The sequence below is a fragment of the Mustelus asterias genome, chromosome 13 (genome assembly GCF_964213995.1).
Source record: "Mustelus asterias chromosome 13, sMusAst1.hap1.1, whole genome shotgun sequence".
In the NCBI taxonomy this organism is placed as follows: Eukaryota; Metazoa; Chordata; class Chondrichthyes; order Carcharhiniformes; family Triakidae; genus Mustelus; species Mustelus asterias.
The window spans coordinates 74,540,063-74,557,379 of record NC_135813.1 but is presented as its reverse complement, the minus strand read 5'-3'; the positions used below and the strand labels follow the sequence as shown (position 1 = coordinate 74,557,379).

At 41.5% G+C, this 17,317-nt stretch overlaps 1 protein-coding gene across 2 annotated transcripts in view; it reads left to right on the top strand.

Moving 5' to 3' along the window:
- Nucleotides 1–17,317, top strand: part of fbxo21 (F-box protein 21) — a 39,115-nt gene that overhangs the window by 19,138 nt on the left and 2,660 nt on the right. Inside the window, exons 10-12 of one of the 2 annotated variants that reach the window (XR_013499378.1) lie at nt 1,312–1,502; nt 10,842–10,999; nt 12,043–12,234. Coding sequence is in view for 1 of the 2 variants with exons in the window: in XM_078227011.1 (XP_078083137.1) it covers nt 1,312–1,502; nt 10,842–10,999 (349 nt within the window). In the remaining variant the exon portion in view is untranslated. The remainder of the gene's footprint in view (nt 1–1,311; nt 1,503–10,841; nt 11,000–12,042; nt 12,235–17,317) is intronic. The other variant, XM_078227011.1, reaches the window with a different exon arrangement.

The window sequence follows — 17,317 nt, the reverse complement described above, 5'->3', positions numbered from 1 at the left end:
TGCACAGACCATGACCCAAGGCTGGAATTGAACCTGGGTCCCTGGCGCTGTGAGGCAGCAGTGCTAACCAATGTGCCACCGTGCCACCCCAACTCTCCCCGTCTCTGCCAGTGTATGTGGACAGAGCACTGATTGAGTTGAAGCTTTCAAAGGCAAATCTTAGAACTGATTGAGAATACATGGGAAGGAACACACAACGGGCACCGAATGAGAATGAATCTGTAGTTTTCTGGTTGAGCCATATTTTTAAGGGGGGGGGAACTGATGAATAACTCCACTCTAAGGCTTGTCCATCACTAAAGAGCAGCAGAAAGACTAGGGCAACATCACTCCGTGAAGCCAAAGCTCATCAAAGAAGTGAATCCACCATTAGAAACTAATGGGATGAAACCAGTCAACGGCAGCTTCTCTCCCTGACTCTGCCAGAGAATACATGGACTGGAGCAGGAAAGGATAACACTGCTCACTTTTAGCTTTGCTTTGGAAGGCTGGTGAGGTCAGTGCATGCAGACCATTGTGAAATGGCAATGAGATTTGTGAAGGAAACTGCTTTTGTTGAATTGGGATTTCTTAATCCAACATTCACTGAGGCAGAGAAACTGCTCTATCATTGGGAGAGAGCCATGCATTCATTCATTCAGTCAGTCAGAGAGAGAGAGCTGTTTCTGTGCCACTACGAATGCAGGATAAAGTGCTTTCTAAAGCAGACAAAACATGCTGATCTTACGAAAGTGACAGACATAAGAGAATTTGGGTGAAAAGGAGACCGTGGCCCCGACTCGGTGAATTTCGAGACGGAGCTGTGTCCATGTTTTAAGCTAAGTTATTTATTAGTCACAAGTCGGCTTATATTCACATTGCAATGAAGTTACTGTGAAAATTGTCACACTCCGGCGCCTGTTTGGGTACACTGAGGGACAATTTAGCATGGCCAATGCACCTAACCTGCACATCTTTGGACTGTGGGAGGAAACCGGAGCACCCGGAGGAAACCCAAATAGACTAGGAGAGAATGTGCAAACTCCACACACAGTGACCCAAGCTGGGAATCAAACCTGGGTCCCTGGCGCTGTGAGGCAGCAGTGCTAGCCACTGTGCCGCTGCAGAAGGGCTTGATGCATTGAAGGTCTCTATTGTTTGAAATTTGCAAGTGTTCATGATTTGAGAGTTCCTCTCGTATATTTGTTATTTGAATCTCTTGAAGTGTCTATTATTTTGCAGATGTCTTTTTTTGGAGTGTGTTTATACAAATTTCACTGTAGTTGTTTGTGTCCATGAATTCGTTCAATTCTGTTGCTTTCTTTTTCATAGGTATTGGATATTCTTCAACACATACAAGCTGTGGATCCCTCGCAGCATGGTGTGGTGGGACACTTAGTCCAGTTAACTTTGGAGCAGATTGCACGCAAGAACCAAACAACTGAAGTTGCAGTAAAACGACATACAGATGGAGAGCATAGAAAAATAGAGTTTTCAGTGGGGCTTATTATGAAACACAAAAGGTAATTTTGATTCTCTGCATTTTGTGTGTTACAGATATGTCCAGGTTACCTTAAATCCAATTAGAGTCGTAGAGGTTTACAGCATGGAAACAGGCCCTTTGGCCCAACTTGTCCATGCCGCCCTTTTTTTTAAAAACCCCTAAGCTAGTCCCAATTGCCCGCATTTGGCCTATATCCCTTTATACCCATCGTACCCATGTAACTATTGAAATGCCTTTTAAAAGACAAAATTGTACCCGCCTCTACTACTACCTCTGGCAGCTTGTTCCAGACACTCACCACCCTCTGTGTGAAAAAATTGCCCCTCTGGACACTTTTGTATCTTTCCCCTCTCACCTTAAACCTATGCCCTCTAATTTTAGACTCCCCTACCTTTGGGAAAAGATATTGACTATCTAGCTGATCTTTGCCCCTCGTTATTTTAAAGACCTCTATAAGATCACCCCTCAGCCTCCTATGCTCCAGAGGAAAAAGTCCCAGTCTATCCAGCCTCTCATAACTCAATCCATCAAGTCCCGTTAGCATCCTAGTAAATCTTTTCTCCGCTCTTTCTAGTTTAATATCCTTTCTATAATAGGGTGACCAGAATGGCACACGGTATTCCAAGTGTGGCCTTACCAATGTCTTGTACAACTTCAACAAGACATTCCAACTCCTGTATTCAATGTCCTGACCGATGAAACCAAGCATGCCAAATGCCTTCTTCACCACTCTGTCCACCTGTGACTCCACTTTCAAGGAGCTGTGAACATGTACCCCTAGATCTCTTTGTTCTGTAACTCTCCCCAATGCCCTACCATTAACTAAGTCCTGCCCTGGTTCAATCTACCAAAATGCATCACCTCGCTTTTGTCTAAATTAAACTCCATCTGCCATTCATCAGCCCACTGGCCCAATTGATCAAGATCCTTTTGTAATTGGAGATAACTTTCTTCACTTTCTTCCACTATGCCACCAATTAACCCGAGGTTATTACTGTCACTGCCACTGAAGCAGAAGCCTTCTAATGATAACAGTCCTACGGGGGCAAGCATTTCCCTTATTCTTTCATTTCTGTTTAAAAAAAGAACAGCAGTAATATATAGGTATTGATATAAGTTGATTATCTGTTTTCAAAGTGTTGAATGTTATTTTTAACTTTCTGAGATGGTAAAGGGTTGGATTGAAGGTGGGGGGAATGAATTAACCTGTTGCATTTTGTAGGGTGTGTCCTGTATCAAAACAGGAAGTATCAAAAATAACATTCTTATTAACTGCACAAAGTAAATGCTGGAAACACTAGGGTCAGGCAGCATTTGTGGAGGGAGACAATTTTTCTCAAATCATGAAAAGATCAGCCATGATCTTGTTGAATGGCGGAGCAGGCTCGAATGGCCAGATAGCCTATTCTTGCTCCTAGTTCTTATGTTCTTATGGTCACTGCCTGATTTGATGAGCATTTCATATAGTCAGAGTTCTACAGCACAAAAACAGGCTTTTCGGCCCATTGTGTCTGTGTTAGCCATCAAGCACCTATCTATTCTAATCCTATTTTCCAGCACTGCGTCTATGGCCTTGTATGTTATGGGATTCAAGTGCTCATCCAAATGCTTCTTAAATGTTGAGGATTCCTGCCTCTACCACCCTTTCAGGCAGTGAGTTCCAGATTCCCACCACTTTTTGAGTGAAAAAGTGCTTCCTCAAATCCCCTCTAAATCTCCTGCTCCTTACCTCATCTCTCTGCCACCTGGTAATTGACACCTCCACTAAGGGAGGTGTCAATAACCTTTCCTGTCTATGTCCCTTAACTTTGTACATCTTGATCATGTCCCTCCTTAGCTTTCTCTGCTCGAAGGAAAACAACCCCAGCCGAACCAGCCTCCCTTCATAGCTGAAATGCTCCAGCCCAGACAACATCCTGGTGAATCTCCTCTGCGCACTCTGTTGTGCAATCAGATCCTTTCTAGAATTTCAAACATTTTCTGTTTACATTTCAGATTTCTTGCATCTGCAGTAATTCTGTTTGGCATGCATTCTTTATAGTTCCTTATCAGATTCTTAGAAAAACCTCCCAAGTATTACTGAATTAACTGGAAACAGGCAAACATTACCACCAACAAAAACTAATTGTCAGAAAAGAAAAGGAGAGTAAGAGTGACGTGAGAAAGTACATTTTCCAACTAAGTTGTTTACACACACTGTTTCCAATCAATATAATTAATTATCTCTCTATCTACAAGTTGGAAACCCAGGATGCATAGGTTTTTCTTAAAGTTATTAATGATGATGATGTCTGCTTCATGCAGATGTTTCTTTCCTTCTCTCATATTTTGTCAAGTTATGCAAGCAGAATCAAAGCTATTCATTACTCCTTATACCATATAATTATGAAATAACACCTGAATATTTTATTATCTTGATGTGAGGTCAATATTTGCATCCCTGAAACCCCTCTCATAATTTCCTCATACATGCAGCACACACACACACTATACAACATCATTTTGTCCATTAGTCATTTATTATTTGAATTGATTCTCAGTTGTGACAATGGCTATTCTCATCTCCCGATGGTGACCACAACTTCAGGATGTATTTTCTGTCACTAAATTACAGTTAAAACTAATCTCAATCAGTAATTACGTATTGTTAGTCTCTAACCTCTGATATTCCCCCAACTGAAGGGGCTGTCGTAGACATGTGAGAGCTGGCCAAAAGCCCTTTCCCCAAAGTCAATCACAGCTTCATTTCAGCTTCAAACACATTCTTCAAACTAAGTATTTTAGCAATGTATTTGACAGCCCATTGAGATCAGTGCTGCAAAGTTTGCCCTGAGATTGCTGAAGCTGATTGAATACTATCTTTAAATCAATCACTATAGCTAGAGAACTGATGGTTAACAACAGATAGCAGCATGTTTTCACGGCAACAACAGACATTATGTTTCTCACCAAGTGTTTTTGAATTTGTGTTGAACTCAGTGGATCAGTTGACAGGATATATCAGGAGCAGCAAACTGATGGATAAGCTTTGCTTCCATTCTTGATCCATCTGCATGCAAAGTACACAGGATATCTCATTAGAAGAAAAGGATTTAAAATACTTAATGTAGCCTATAAACCAAACACTTTTGACTTGGAACAACGTCGCCATTCCTTCGCTGTTGCTAGGTCAAAATCTTGGAAGTACCTCCACCACGTGGACTGCAGAGGTTCAAGAAGGTGGTTCACCACCACCTTCTCAAGGGCAATTAGGGATGGACAGTAAATGCTGGCCTAGTCATTAATGCCCACACCCCATGAAAGAATTAAAAAGTTAAGAGGACTGAGTTGGATGGATTAGTAGTGACTAGCAATCCAAATTCAGAGCAGCAATGTAATTTAGGGATTTGTACAGAGTTGGGTTACTATTCGGCACATTGGCACAATGGTTAGCACTGCTGCCTCACAGCGCCAGGTAACCGGGTTCAGTTTCCATCTAGGGTGACTGTCTGTGTGAGGTCTGCATGTTCTCCCCGTGTCTGCATGGGTTTCCTCCGAGTGCTCCAGTTTCCTCCCACACTCTAACGATGTGCAAGTTAGGTGGATTGGCCATGCTAAATTGCCTCTTAGTGTCCCAAGATGTGTAGGTTAGGGGGATTAACAGGTTAAATACTTGGGGTCATGGGAATAGGGTGGGGGTGGGCCTGGGTGAGATGTGGAGTCAGTGCAGACTAGATGGGTCAAATGGCCGCCTCCTGCACCGTAGGGATTCTATGATTCTATTCTTATGAAATTGAAACTTACCTCATTGGAGAGTGCAGAGGTCAGGAACTTGTGCATGTGCTGGCTGCCATTTTGTACAGTTTCTTTAGACCCAGTGCACTTGTGCAAGAAGAAAAATGGCATGAAAGCCTGGTAAGAAGTCTCACAACACCAGGTTAAAGTCCAACAGGTTTATTTGGTAGCAAATACCATAAGCTTTCGGAGCACTGCTCCTTCGTCAGATGGAGTGGAAATCTGCTCTCAAAGAGTGCAAACAGACAGAATCAAGTTGCAGAATACTGATTAGAATGCGAATCCTACAGCCAGCCAGGTCTTAAATGTACAGACAATGTGGATGGAGGGAACATTAAACACAGGTTAAAGAGATGTGTATTGTCTCCAGACAGAACAGCTAGTGAAATTCTGCAAGTCCAGGAGGCAAGCTGTGGGGGTTACTGATAATGTGACATAAATCCAACATCCCGGTTTAGGCCGTCCTCATGTGTGCGGAACTTGGCTTTCAGTTTCTGCTCAGCGACTCTGCGCTGTCATGTGTTGTGAAGGCCGCCTTGGAGAACGCTTACCTGAAGATCCAAGGCTGAATGCCCGTGACTGCTGAAGTGCTCCCCCACAGGAAGAGAACAGTCTTGTCTGGTGATTGTCGAGCGGTGTTCATTCATCCGTTGTTGTTGTCCACATCATGAAAACCTGGGTCAGGGGACTGGGAATGGGGAGTCAACGAGACGAAGAACCATAGGCGGGAGACCCAAAAGAAGAGTCCCAGAGAGGGGACACTAAAAGCTCCCAGTTCATTTAAAAAGATTCCAAACTACCCTAAGCCATTATCTTGATACTTAGCTGCTAAGATAGAATTGTGTATAACATTGCCTGTCCCTCTATGCTCACTGCTCAACTACTAAATGGGCATGTTCTGAAGTTAACTAGGGGCTGAATGTTGAAGGCAGTTTGGGTATATTGGCAACTGCTTGTAAATGTCCAGTAATTGCTTTTGAGCAGCAGTAAAGTCATTAAAATCATAGAAGCCAAAAAGAGGATGAATTTGATGTCACATGAGAAAAGGGAGGAATAGAAGTATTGAATAAGAATAAAAATGAGTAAGAAAGGAGTTGCGAAATGGATTGGCATCACTCAAAAGTGAACAAATCACCTGGTCCAGATGGAATGTTTCCTAGATTGCTAAGGGAAACTTGGATGGAGATAGTAAAAGTTCTGATCACTATCTTTTTATCTTCCTTGGGTATTGGAGTTGTACAAATGGACTGGAAGATTGCAAACCTTTGTTTAAAAAAGCAGAGGGGTATAATCTAACTGGAAGCCAATCACTCCAATGATTGGTGGGAAGCTACAACAAACCATTGTCAAGGACAAAACTAGTTCTTGCTTGGAGTAGCGAGGGACAGCAGAATGGATTTGTTAAAGGCAAATCATGCCAGATCAACCTGATTGAGTTACTTCAAATTACAGAAAGGGTCAGGAACTTGTGCATGTGCTGGCTGCCATTTTGTACAGTTTCTTTACACCCAGTGCACTTGTGCAAGAAGAAAAATGGCGTGAAAACGTGGGTCATGTGACTGGGAATGGGGAGTCAACGAGACGAAGAACCATAGATGAAAGTTCAGCAGTTGATGGACTTTCAAAAAGTATTTGATAAGGTGCCAGGTAGACTTATTTGAAAAGTAGTCCAAAGATGTACAGGTTAGGTTGATTGGCCAGGTTAAAAATTGCCCCTTAGAGTCCTGAGATGCATAGGTTAGAGGGATTAGTGGGTAAATATGTGGGGTAGGGCCTGGGTGGGATTGTGGTCGGTGCAGACTCGATGGGCCGAATGGCCTCCTTCTGCACTGTAGGGTTTCTATGATTTCTATGATAGTAACACTATTAAAGAGGTATCAAAGGAGTGGTGGTGATTTGGGACATAATTGGTTAAAGGATAAGAGGCAGAAAGTGGCAGTCAATGGATGTATTGCTGACCAGGGAGAAATATGAAGTGGGGTCACCCTCGAGATTGGGATTGGCTTTATTGCTTTTCTTGTTGTATATGATATGACATGAACCTGGGTATTCTGGGCACAATTTCGAAGTTTGCAGATGATACAAAACAGTAAATGTAGTGAAAAGTGAGGAGGACAAAGATAGACCGGTGTAATAGGCAGATACAATTTAATGTGAATATGTGTGATATTATGCACTTTAGGAGAAACAATACCGAGGGGCACTATAATCTAACAGATACTATTTTGATGGGGGTGCAAGAGGAGAGGGACCTGGATCTGCATATTTACAAATCTTTCAGGGTGGGCGGCCAGGTTGCTGAGGTGGATAAAGTATATGAGGTAGTTTGACTGAAAGAACCTGGAATGTTGTACTCGATCAATTACAGCCGAGTAATATATCAACATTAGTGTATTTATTGACATCTGAAATCATAGCAATGCACATACTGCACAGTACTTACTATACAGCACTGTTCACCGTACATTACCTTCAAATTACATAAAAAGCATAGACAAATTTTAAACCTTAATTTTTCTTCTTCATTCCTGGGCTCATGAGTGGGTCTGATTGGATGAGGTTTTCAGGAGTTTTTAAGGTGATTTGGAAGGATTTATTTGAGGTGACTTTGGAATTTTTGAAGGGTCCCTGGCTGGAGTCATGATAGGACTCTCAGCTGCAGGTTTTTCTGGAGTCTTGTCTGCTTGCATAGAAAGTTTTGTCAAATGTTCTCTTTTCCTTGTAAACTGCTCTAGCAGCTGTACATGTTGTATGTCCTCCTATTTACTGATGCATTGTGTTCAATGCTGGGGACCATATTCCTCAAATAGGGACAGAGCAGCTTCTAAATGTTGAAACGCCTGCATTATGCTGGTTATGAGTGCGGTATACTAAATTGAAAGAAATAAATTGCTACTTCCACTAGATGGAGTGTTTGGTGCCTTGTATAGTGAGGAGAGAGGAAGTAAAAGGGTATCTCCTGTGATTGCCTGGGGAAGGTGCCATGGGAAGCAGGCAAGGTGTTTAGGGTGATCGAAAGGTGGACTAGGGTGTCGCGGAGTGAATGGTCCTTTCAGAATGCTGATGTGGGAGAGAAAGGGAAGACGTGTTTGGTGGTACCATTAGGCTGGAAATGGCAGACATGGCGGAGGATGATCCTTTGAATGTGGTGGTTGGTGGGGTGGAAAGCAAGAACAAGGGAAGGGAAAGTGGTGAGAGCAGAGCAGAATCCTTGGTTGACGAAAAAGGACGACATATTAGAAGCATTATCCAAGGTTACGTCATCAGAACAGATGAGGTTTAGAAGCTGGGAGAATGGAACGGAAACCTGATAGGAGACAGGGGGTGGAATTTTCCCGCCCTGCCCGCCACGGGAATCGTAGCGGGTGAGACACTGATCATGCAAAAACTCGTTGAACTCGGACAGGATTTTCCAACCTTCAGGTGAGCGCGGCCAGAAAATCCCATCCTGGGTGTGAAGAATTATAGTCGAAGTAGCTGTGGTGATTGACTTGATTGAGTTCAGTATATGTGCAAGAGCAGTAATCAAAGTGGTTTGTCCAGAAGCAGCCTTACTGTTCAGTGCTATCTTGTTTCATTTCGGCTTGTGACATCAGATACTTGTTGATGCCTTGATTACAGAACTTGGACGCCAGAAAGATTTTTTCCCCTCCCTTTCCATTGGCTAGTTGACAGCTGGAAGTGTGTTGACAATTCACTGATGTACTCAGGCTAATGTCAAATGTGCCACAGTGTAGATTCATTCTACAATAGGGTGTAATTTGAGGTCCATGAGCCAGTGCCAGGTCACTCCTGCTGCAGAGCACTGCACCTCACAAAGAGTGTGAAATAAAGCTAACGTATTAATCAGTACCCTGCTGAATTCAGGTACTGTGGCGATTAACAGAAATAGATTCCATCATAACTGGCAGCTGACTAGTTAATAGTATATATCTTAATCAGTATTTATTTAATTCATTAAATGGATCATTAAATGAAGTGAAAACATGATGTACAACAGTTGAAACTTCACAGTTCTCAAATCAAACCTGCCAACATAACATAATAACAAAATCGTAGTGAGCCTAGCAGTTGCTCCATTACAATGCATACTCATCAATCAGTAGCTGCCTATCAATGCACTTATTAATGGGAGACACTCAGTGGTGGGAACGGATTGGCAATCTCAAAAAAATCCATGTTATAAATTACCGATTAAGGTAAGATGTGGATGCACCATGCTGAACTATTGCAGCCCACTTACTCAACAGTACAAAAGTGTATCAAATTATTTATAAGCAAAAGGCCTTCTAGCTGAAAGAGCCTTTCCTTTACTATTACAATTCACATGCAGATTGACGCAAGTACTCTGCAGGTTTCACAAATATTGGGTGTTTTTCCAAGGGATACAATTTATTTTCTACCCTCAAGCAATCTCTAAATCACAGCCTTGTCATGTGGAGATAGCCAGAAGATCTGTTTAAATTACTCAGCAGTACTGTTAATCCTTATAAATCTGTGTACAAATTATCTAACATTTCTTGAGGAAAACAGATAATTACCTCGTCTGGTATGTGAATGACAAAATGTAACAATGACCACATTCTTTCTATATTACGAAAGTCAATTTTCCCTCATCACTATTATTTCTACTCTATTTGGTGATCTATAATCCTCCACAGTTGGTTGAATTCACCTTCAATCCTTGCATCACACATATGTGACCTACATCTGAGCAATCCATGCATGTGTGATTGAAGCATGCCTGGTTTGCCTTGTTTGTGAGCCAGTTGGCTTCTATATATGGTTTGTGTGTTTGGTCTGTGCTCATATAGCTGACAAGCAATTGGCTGTATGATCTGCAATTGCCTATTGCCTTTAGCAGTTGATCATATGTGAACAACCTGTACCCCAGTGATACAGCGATGTGTAACTGGGACCTGTTTTATTTGTGATGCGTAAAAGGTTATCTTATAGATGCACCTCTGTTTTACATATTTTTATTCAGATTCAAAATAATCTGATTTATCAATTGAGACCCCTTATGCCTGATTCATTAGATTTTAATTTTGTGAAGATGTAGTTTAATTCACTGCAGTTACTCAGTTTGTGAAGCTATTTTTATGGTATCAATTTATGCCAGATAAATCAAATGGGTTACACAAGTCTACTGTTCTTCTGAGTTAATTTGAATCTCTGTCTCTGGTGCCACCTTACTTTATGTAAAACTGGTTGGTCTACAGTATTGATCATTGACAGCAATATAAACCATCTTTGTCTTCTGTAGCTAGCTATGATTCTCTCTGCCAATTCTTTCAATATTTTGCTTCTGTGTGTATGTATGTCTGTCTGTGTATGTGTGCAAGGTTATCTTATACTTTCCCTTGTCATCTATAATCACTCTGTGTCGTCTACTTGGTCTTTTCTGTATATCTTGCACACTGCTTGTGTGCATGTCGCACTGCTGCTTTGCTGGTTAATACAAATTTTAAGTTCCAGGCATGCAGCAAGCCTCCAGTTGATGCATGCTTATATTCTCAATGGCTATGAACAAAAATGTTAGTTTTACGGGTTTATTCATCTATAAAAAAATTTTTTGGTTTAGGTATGGTTATGACTGTGTGATATACGGTTGGGATCCCAAGTGTATGATGGGGTTGGATTGGATGAGGACTATGGGTGTTCATAATCTACCACATGGGCCTGACCAGCCATTCTACAATGTTCTTGTACAGGATGGTTCATGCAGATATGCAGCACAAGGTAAATGTTCAGATGTACATGCAATGTGCCTATATGTTTAATGTGTAGAATAATCCATTACCATAAATAACATAGAGCTGATACTGAATGATGCAGCATGCAGGTATTTTTCAAATGGTCAAAAGCCAACACGTGTGCCTGATGATGAATTCCCAATCAGAACTATGGCATGGGGCGGGATGTTGAGGGTAGGCAAGTAAGAAAGACCAACTAGAGTGGGGTAGTGGGACCTACTGGATTTCTCTGTGGAGAACTGGCATTAACTCAACGGGCTGAATATGAATCATTCTGAGGAGTGGGACCTACTGGATTTCTCTGTGGAGAGCTGACATTAACTTAACGGGCTGAATATGAATCATTCTGAGCTTCCTCAGTGCTTCCTCAATGTAAAATCAATTGAACCCTCTCCTTTTTGATGAGGACTTTTTCTGGGTAAAAATTATTAATTTACCTTCAATTTGTTGCATTTCAGTATCAGGTTTAAAGACACAGTAGCAAACATTGTATTTTATACATAAAGTTAAACAGAGCATTTTAAAATAGCTCAGTTCTAACTGTAAATCTTGAAATTTAAAATGAAATATTTTTTAAAAGGTTAAATCAATTTTTAAAACTTTGTGTCTTATATTCATAACTCTGTTAAACTGTTATTCCATGCAGAGTAAAGTCTACAGTTATGGTTTTGTATTTGCTATTTATTCTCTGTTGATTGTTTGGGTACCAAGCTTCTCAAGGAGATGATGCAATCCCAAAGCTTTGACAGTGTTGCTCTGTGTCTACCTGCTGAGAACAAAAGAAACTTCTTCACAGTTGCATTTTGCCAGATCGCTCTCATTCATGCGTGATCATCATTTGCAATCATTTCACTTGTGTTCATGCCCCAGCCCTGTTCAGTGCATTGTTTTCTGTGGTACTGCTTGAGAGGTTCAAGAACTTTTAACAGGACAATCTATATTTAACACTACACCGGCATCTTCAAACTTTGTTGGCTGCATGCTGTTATGAATGGTCCCTGGGCTAAATCCCCCAATTTATGATTCCAGACAAGATGCCCCCACATCGTTATGCTCCCAGGTGAGAAGGGATGAACTGGCTCCCCTTCTTTATTCAAACCCCTTGGTTGGCTGCAAACCAGTTAATTTAAGTAGGATTCCTTCCCATGTTGATACTGTTGTATATTGGAGAATGATGTTAGGAGAGCACGGAGGGTTAAAAGCAACCAAGCTTTATTACAGGTATGTGTTATCTTTTTCTCTGCCTGTTTCCTGTGTTAGGGACTGATGGTGTCACTTGGTGAATACATGAATGCATTAACACTGCAGAGCTTCAGTAAGCAAACAAGAATTTAATACAAATGCACAAAATTTCCTACCCCCCCCCTAATTTGAATGTTTCCAAGAAGTTCAAAACAACAAGAAGTCAGGCAGTCTGGATGTCGTTGCTCTTGGAACAGTTGACAGCGAACTTCTGGCATCTTCTTCTTTACACTGGTGTAACCTCTGGCGTTGATATAGGAACTAGAGATTGTCTCGGTGTCTGATCTATAGATGAGATGTTGCTTTCCTTAACAGTGTCTGTTGGTGTCGAGGTTGTAGGAAGTTTCAGGTCAGGTCTTTGCACGGTTGAACCTAGATTCTCTGCAGGTTCCAATTCTGGCAGATCTGTTTTCCCAGCCAACAGTTGGTTCACATGTCTCCTCGTTATCTCTGATCTGAACAGTATAAGGGGCAAGTCCAGTCTGTGAAGGATTGTAGCAGGAACCCATTTCTCTCCGGTAGAGTAATTCCTAGCCAAACTCCTGGTCCTTGATGGAAAACACTATGCTTTGCTTTCCCGCTGTTTCGTTCGCCCTTGCTGTTACAATTGTACAATTTATTTCATTTTTATGGAGGTTTCAATAAGTCAAATGCTGGACATAGCTGTCTCTTTATCATTAGTAATGCAGGCGAGGTCTTGGTCATTGAATGTGCAATATTCCTACAAACAAGTAGGAATTTGTTCAGATGTTTGATCAGCAAACCTTGTTCCCTGGTCACTCTCTAGTTTTGTTTTATGGTTTGGATAAAATGTTCTGCTAGCCCATTGGTAGCAGAATGATATGGTGCAGTGTTAAATGTTGAATGCCATTTTCTTGCAAGAAACTTACAAATTCTTGAGAGACAAACTGGGATCCGCTACCGCTTACCAGTTGTTCAGGGAATCCAAACTGACTAAATACTTCTCCTAGCTTCTTGATAGTCTTCTGCATTGAAGTAGATTTCATTACAGTGACGTTTGGCCACTTTGTGTGAGCATCGACCATGAGCAAGAACATATGTCCTTCAAAAGGGCCTACAAAGTCCACATGCACTAGTTGCCAAGCCTCTTCAGGCTATTCCCATGGATGCAGCTGTGCTAAAGGTTGCAGGTTTCTTACCTTTTCACAGGAAGAACGTGTTTTGGCTTTCTCTTCAATTCAGGCATCCAGTCCAGGCCACCAGAAGTAACTCGTTGCTATTTCCTTCATGCGCAAAATTCTGCAATGGCCCTCATGTAACTTCTTTGACACCCATTTTCTCAGTAGTGGCAGAATAATCACTCTGAGCTCCATAGAAGACATCCTGACTGTAATGACGGCTCCAATCTCCTGGGGTAACATGGCTTCAGGCTCTCGGTGTTAGTTTTGAAGTCTTTCCTTGTAATATCATATCCATTACTTCTGAGAGTATTGGATTGATCCGAGTATGCTTTCTCACCTGTCTAGAAGTGACTGGTATTGCCATTTGTGCAGCTTGACAAACTATTTGGCAGTGATAACCTTGAAAATCCATCTGCATTGCAGTGTAGATTTGACTGTCGGTACTTAATGGTATATATGTTCAGACAAAAGCAATGTTCATCTTTGCAGTCTACTTGCTGCAAGCAGCAGAATTCCTGTGTGGTCCAAAAATAGTAGTTAACAGATGATGATCTGTCAACAGTATAAATTCTCTCCTGTACAGGAACTGATGGAATTTCTTTACTCCAAAGATACTTCCTAAGCTCCCCTTTCAATCTGGGCATAGTTACTTTCAGCTTTGCTCAAGGTTCGAGATGCAAAAACAATGGGTTTTTGTTCGCCTGATGGCATGATGTGGAAGACGACAGCTCCTACACCATAAGGGGATGCATCACAAACCAACTGTAGGGGTAGAGCAGGATCAGAAATGCGTAAGAACTCAGATTTAAATAACGCTTCTTTGGTTTGCACGAAGGCGTTATTGCATCCGACTACTTTCACTTTTGGTTTTGACACAAGAGATTATGTGATAGTTTCAGAATGGTTGCCAAGTTTGGAACAAATCTTGCGCAGTAGTACAGCAAACCTAGGAAAGAACGCAGCTGATTACTATTCTGACATACAGGCACCTCTGTAATAGCCTTAACCATTGAAGGCAATTTGTGAAGATCGATGGCATCAATCACATGTCCCAAATACTCAACGGAGAATTGAAAAAACTCTCAGTTGTCCTACCGGATTCTCTGACTATAGTCTTCCAATCACTGAAGAGTGACATCCAAATTCCGAAGATTTTCCTCTTCATCTTTCCAATGATTAGGATGTCATCCAGATAGCATTGGACTCTGCTCAGTCCACTCAGGATCTGATCCATTGCTCTTTGAAACAATGTAAGAACTGATGTGGTACCAAACTTCAATCTTTGGTACCGGAACAAGCCTTTATGTGTCACGATTATCAGATGTTCCTGTGACTTATCCACATTCATCTGCAAATAAGCTTGATTTGGGTCAATTTTGCTGAAATGTTAGCCAACCCCACAAACAAATCTCAATGTGGGATAATGGGTACCAGTCCACACACAACACTGGATTAATGGTGACCTTGAAGTCTCTGCAAATCCTTATGGGTTCATCCTTCTTGATGACTGGAACAATTGGCATGGCCCATTCACATGCTGACAGGCTCCAAGACCCGGGTCTTCACAAATCATTCCAAGTCAGCTTCCACCTTTGGCTGAATATGGTACAGACCTTGCCTTCAAGCATTTTTTTATTTTCAGCTTAACTGTAATATCTTTCGTGCTCCCTTGTTCCCCATCAAACACAACATTATGCTTCTTTAGAATTATCGAGAGGCCTGTTTCGCCATTGGTCATCATGTTGACTTTGGCCCAGTTCTGTCAAAACTTTTGCCAGCCATGTATGACCCATCAACACTGGGTAGTTGCCCTTTATTACATGTAGAGACAAATCTGCTGTTTGCCCATTAGGTTGCACAGCTACTTCGATGTGGCCCTTCAGTGGAACCACTTCACCTGTATATGTTTTTCAAGCGAATTATTTAAGTTTCTCCTTGTAAACAGTTTCTGGCACCAGCGAAACTACTGCCCCAGTGTCAATTTCCATCCTTAATGGCTGTCCATCCAGCTGTGGAGTGACCCAGCACCAGGGATGGCTAGCACTTTCAATGATAATTCCTCGTTGGACTGTGAGTCACCTCATTTTTCTCAACCCTTTTGTACAGCATGAACGTTTCTCCTTTTGGTCCATTTAACTGATGTCTTGGTTTGTTCTTTGTTTTTATTTTTACTAAGAACTTGCTTTTTCTTCCAGCAGGCATGTTCTGTGTCTTTCTTTTCACCCATAACTTTGACATAAAGTGCCCTGGCTTTGCACGCCAGTAACATGTATGAATTTTGAGGTTCTTGGTTGTCAACTCAGCCGCCATTTTGTGTATCTGAATACAAGAGTTAAATTGCTGAGCTGCTTTTGCAGCTGGTTCCATTGAAACAGTAATTTCCATGGCCTTTAGAGTAAGGTCACTCTCCATTAGCAAACATCTGTATTGCATCACTGCACACACCACAGATGAATCTGTCTCGAATATTGTCATTCAGCACATCTCCAAACTCTCAATATTTTCCCAAGTCTTTTAAGCACAGGCACAAATTGTGCAATTGACTCCCCCTCTTCTGGTTTCTTTTGTGGAATCTGAACACTCTGAAATCACCAAAGGCTTTGGCAAAAAATGTGTTTGCAAAATATCTATGATCTGTTCATACACTTCAGTGCCTGGCTTCTCAGGTTGCACTAAATGGCTGAGGAGATTAAATGTTTTTCCCTCCATCATGCTCAGGAAAATGGGCGCCCCGATATCTTCAGCTATTTTGTTTGCCCTTGCAACACAGTCAAAATGCTCAGCATAGGAGCTCCAACGCTCCACATTTTCATCAAAGGGTCCCACGATGCTGAAAACCCCTGCCATTTTTCTTACTAATGGAGGTTTCCCATATGTGCACGTCGCAGCATGCTTCCAGCAACTACCTTGATTTTTCTTTCACACAAGGCAAAAACCTGAACTTCATCCTCTTCAACACACCCGGCTCTAAGTGCTCTGCAGCAGATTGTTGTTACATCCTCCTGGCCCGTTAGGAGCGCCTACCAGAAGCTTTTTTTAAAAAAACTTCTCATTTTCCTGACTTTTCTCAACAAATTCCTTCATCCTGCGTGGCTAGTAGTGCTGTTCATCATCCTCATCACCAGTTTTTATGTTGTATATTGGAGAATGATGCCTGAGCACAGAGGGTTTAAAACAACTGACCTTTATTTACAGGTGTCTGTTCTCTTATATGGCTGCTTCTTCTCTGTCTGTTTCCTGTGCTAGGGACTTAGGATGCCACTTCCATTGAATACATGAATATATTTTCACAACAGACCTTCAATAAACTAATAAGAATAAATACAAATACATAACAGAATCCATTTCCCAGTCCAAATGTACTTATGTTTTAAAAGGAGTTAATTTAACCAGACTTTCTAGAGTTCAAGAAAGAGTGAGTTTATTAGTTATTAAAACGTGAGAAGAAAATAATAAAATGTAACACATGTACAAACAGATTAGAAATGAGAAGTGAGTCCAAAAACAAAAGTTAAAAATATATATAAATCAGTCTTTGGCTTATCTGTGAGGAGTAGATAGTGAAATGTTATGATGGGTAATTCTGGAAATGCTGACTTTTGCAGATGAGCAGTTAGTTTGAAGATTCTTGGGTTAACTGAAAGGAGTTTCCTTTTTGAGTGTGGCTTTGCTGACTTGTGACTTACTTCCAGCAATCGGAGATTTTCTTTTTACCTACAAGTGCAGGACTGCCTAGTGGATGTTCTTCAGTTGTGACATTCACTACTGGCACACACTAGCACAGTAGAACCAGAGCACTAGACGAGCACACAGAGACCAGGGTTGCAATTGGCGTTTAACCCAGTTCAATTTTTGCATTGCATCCCTTCCTTTGAAGTGACTCTGTCTGAAAAAAGGTGCGTCATTCCGTGCTCTCTGGA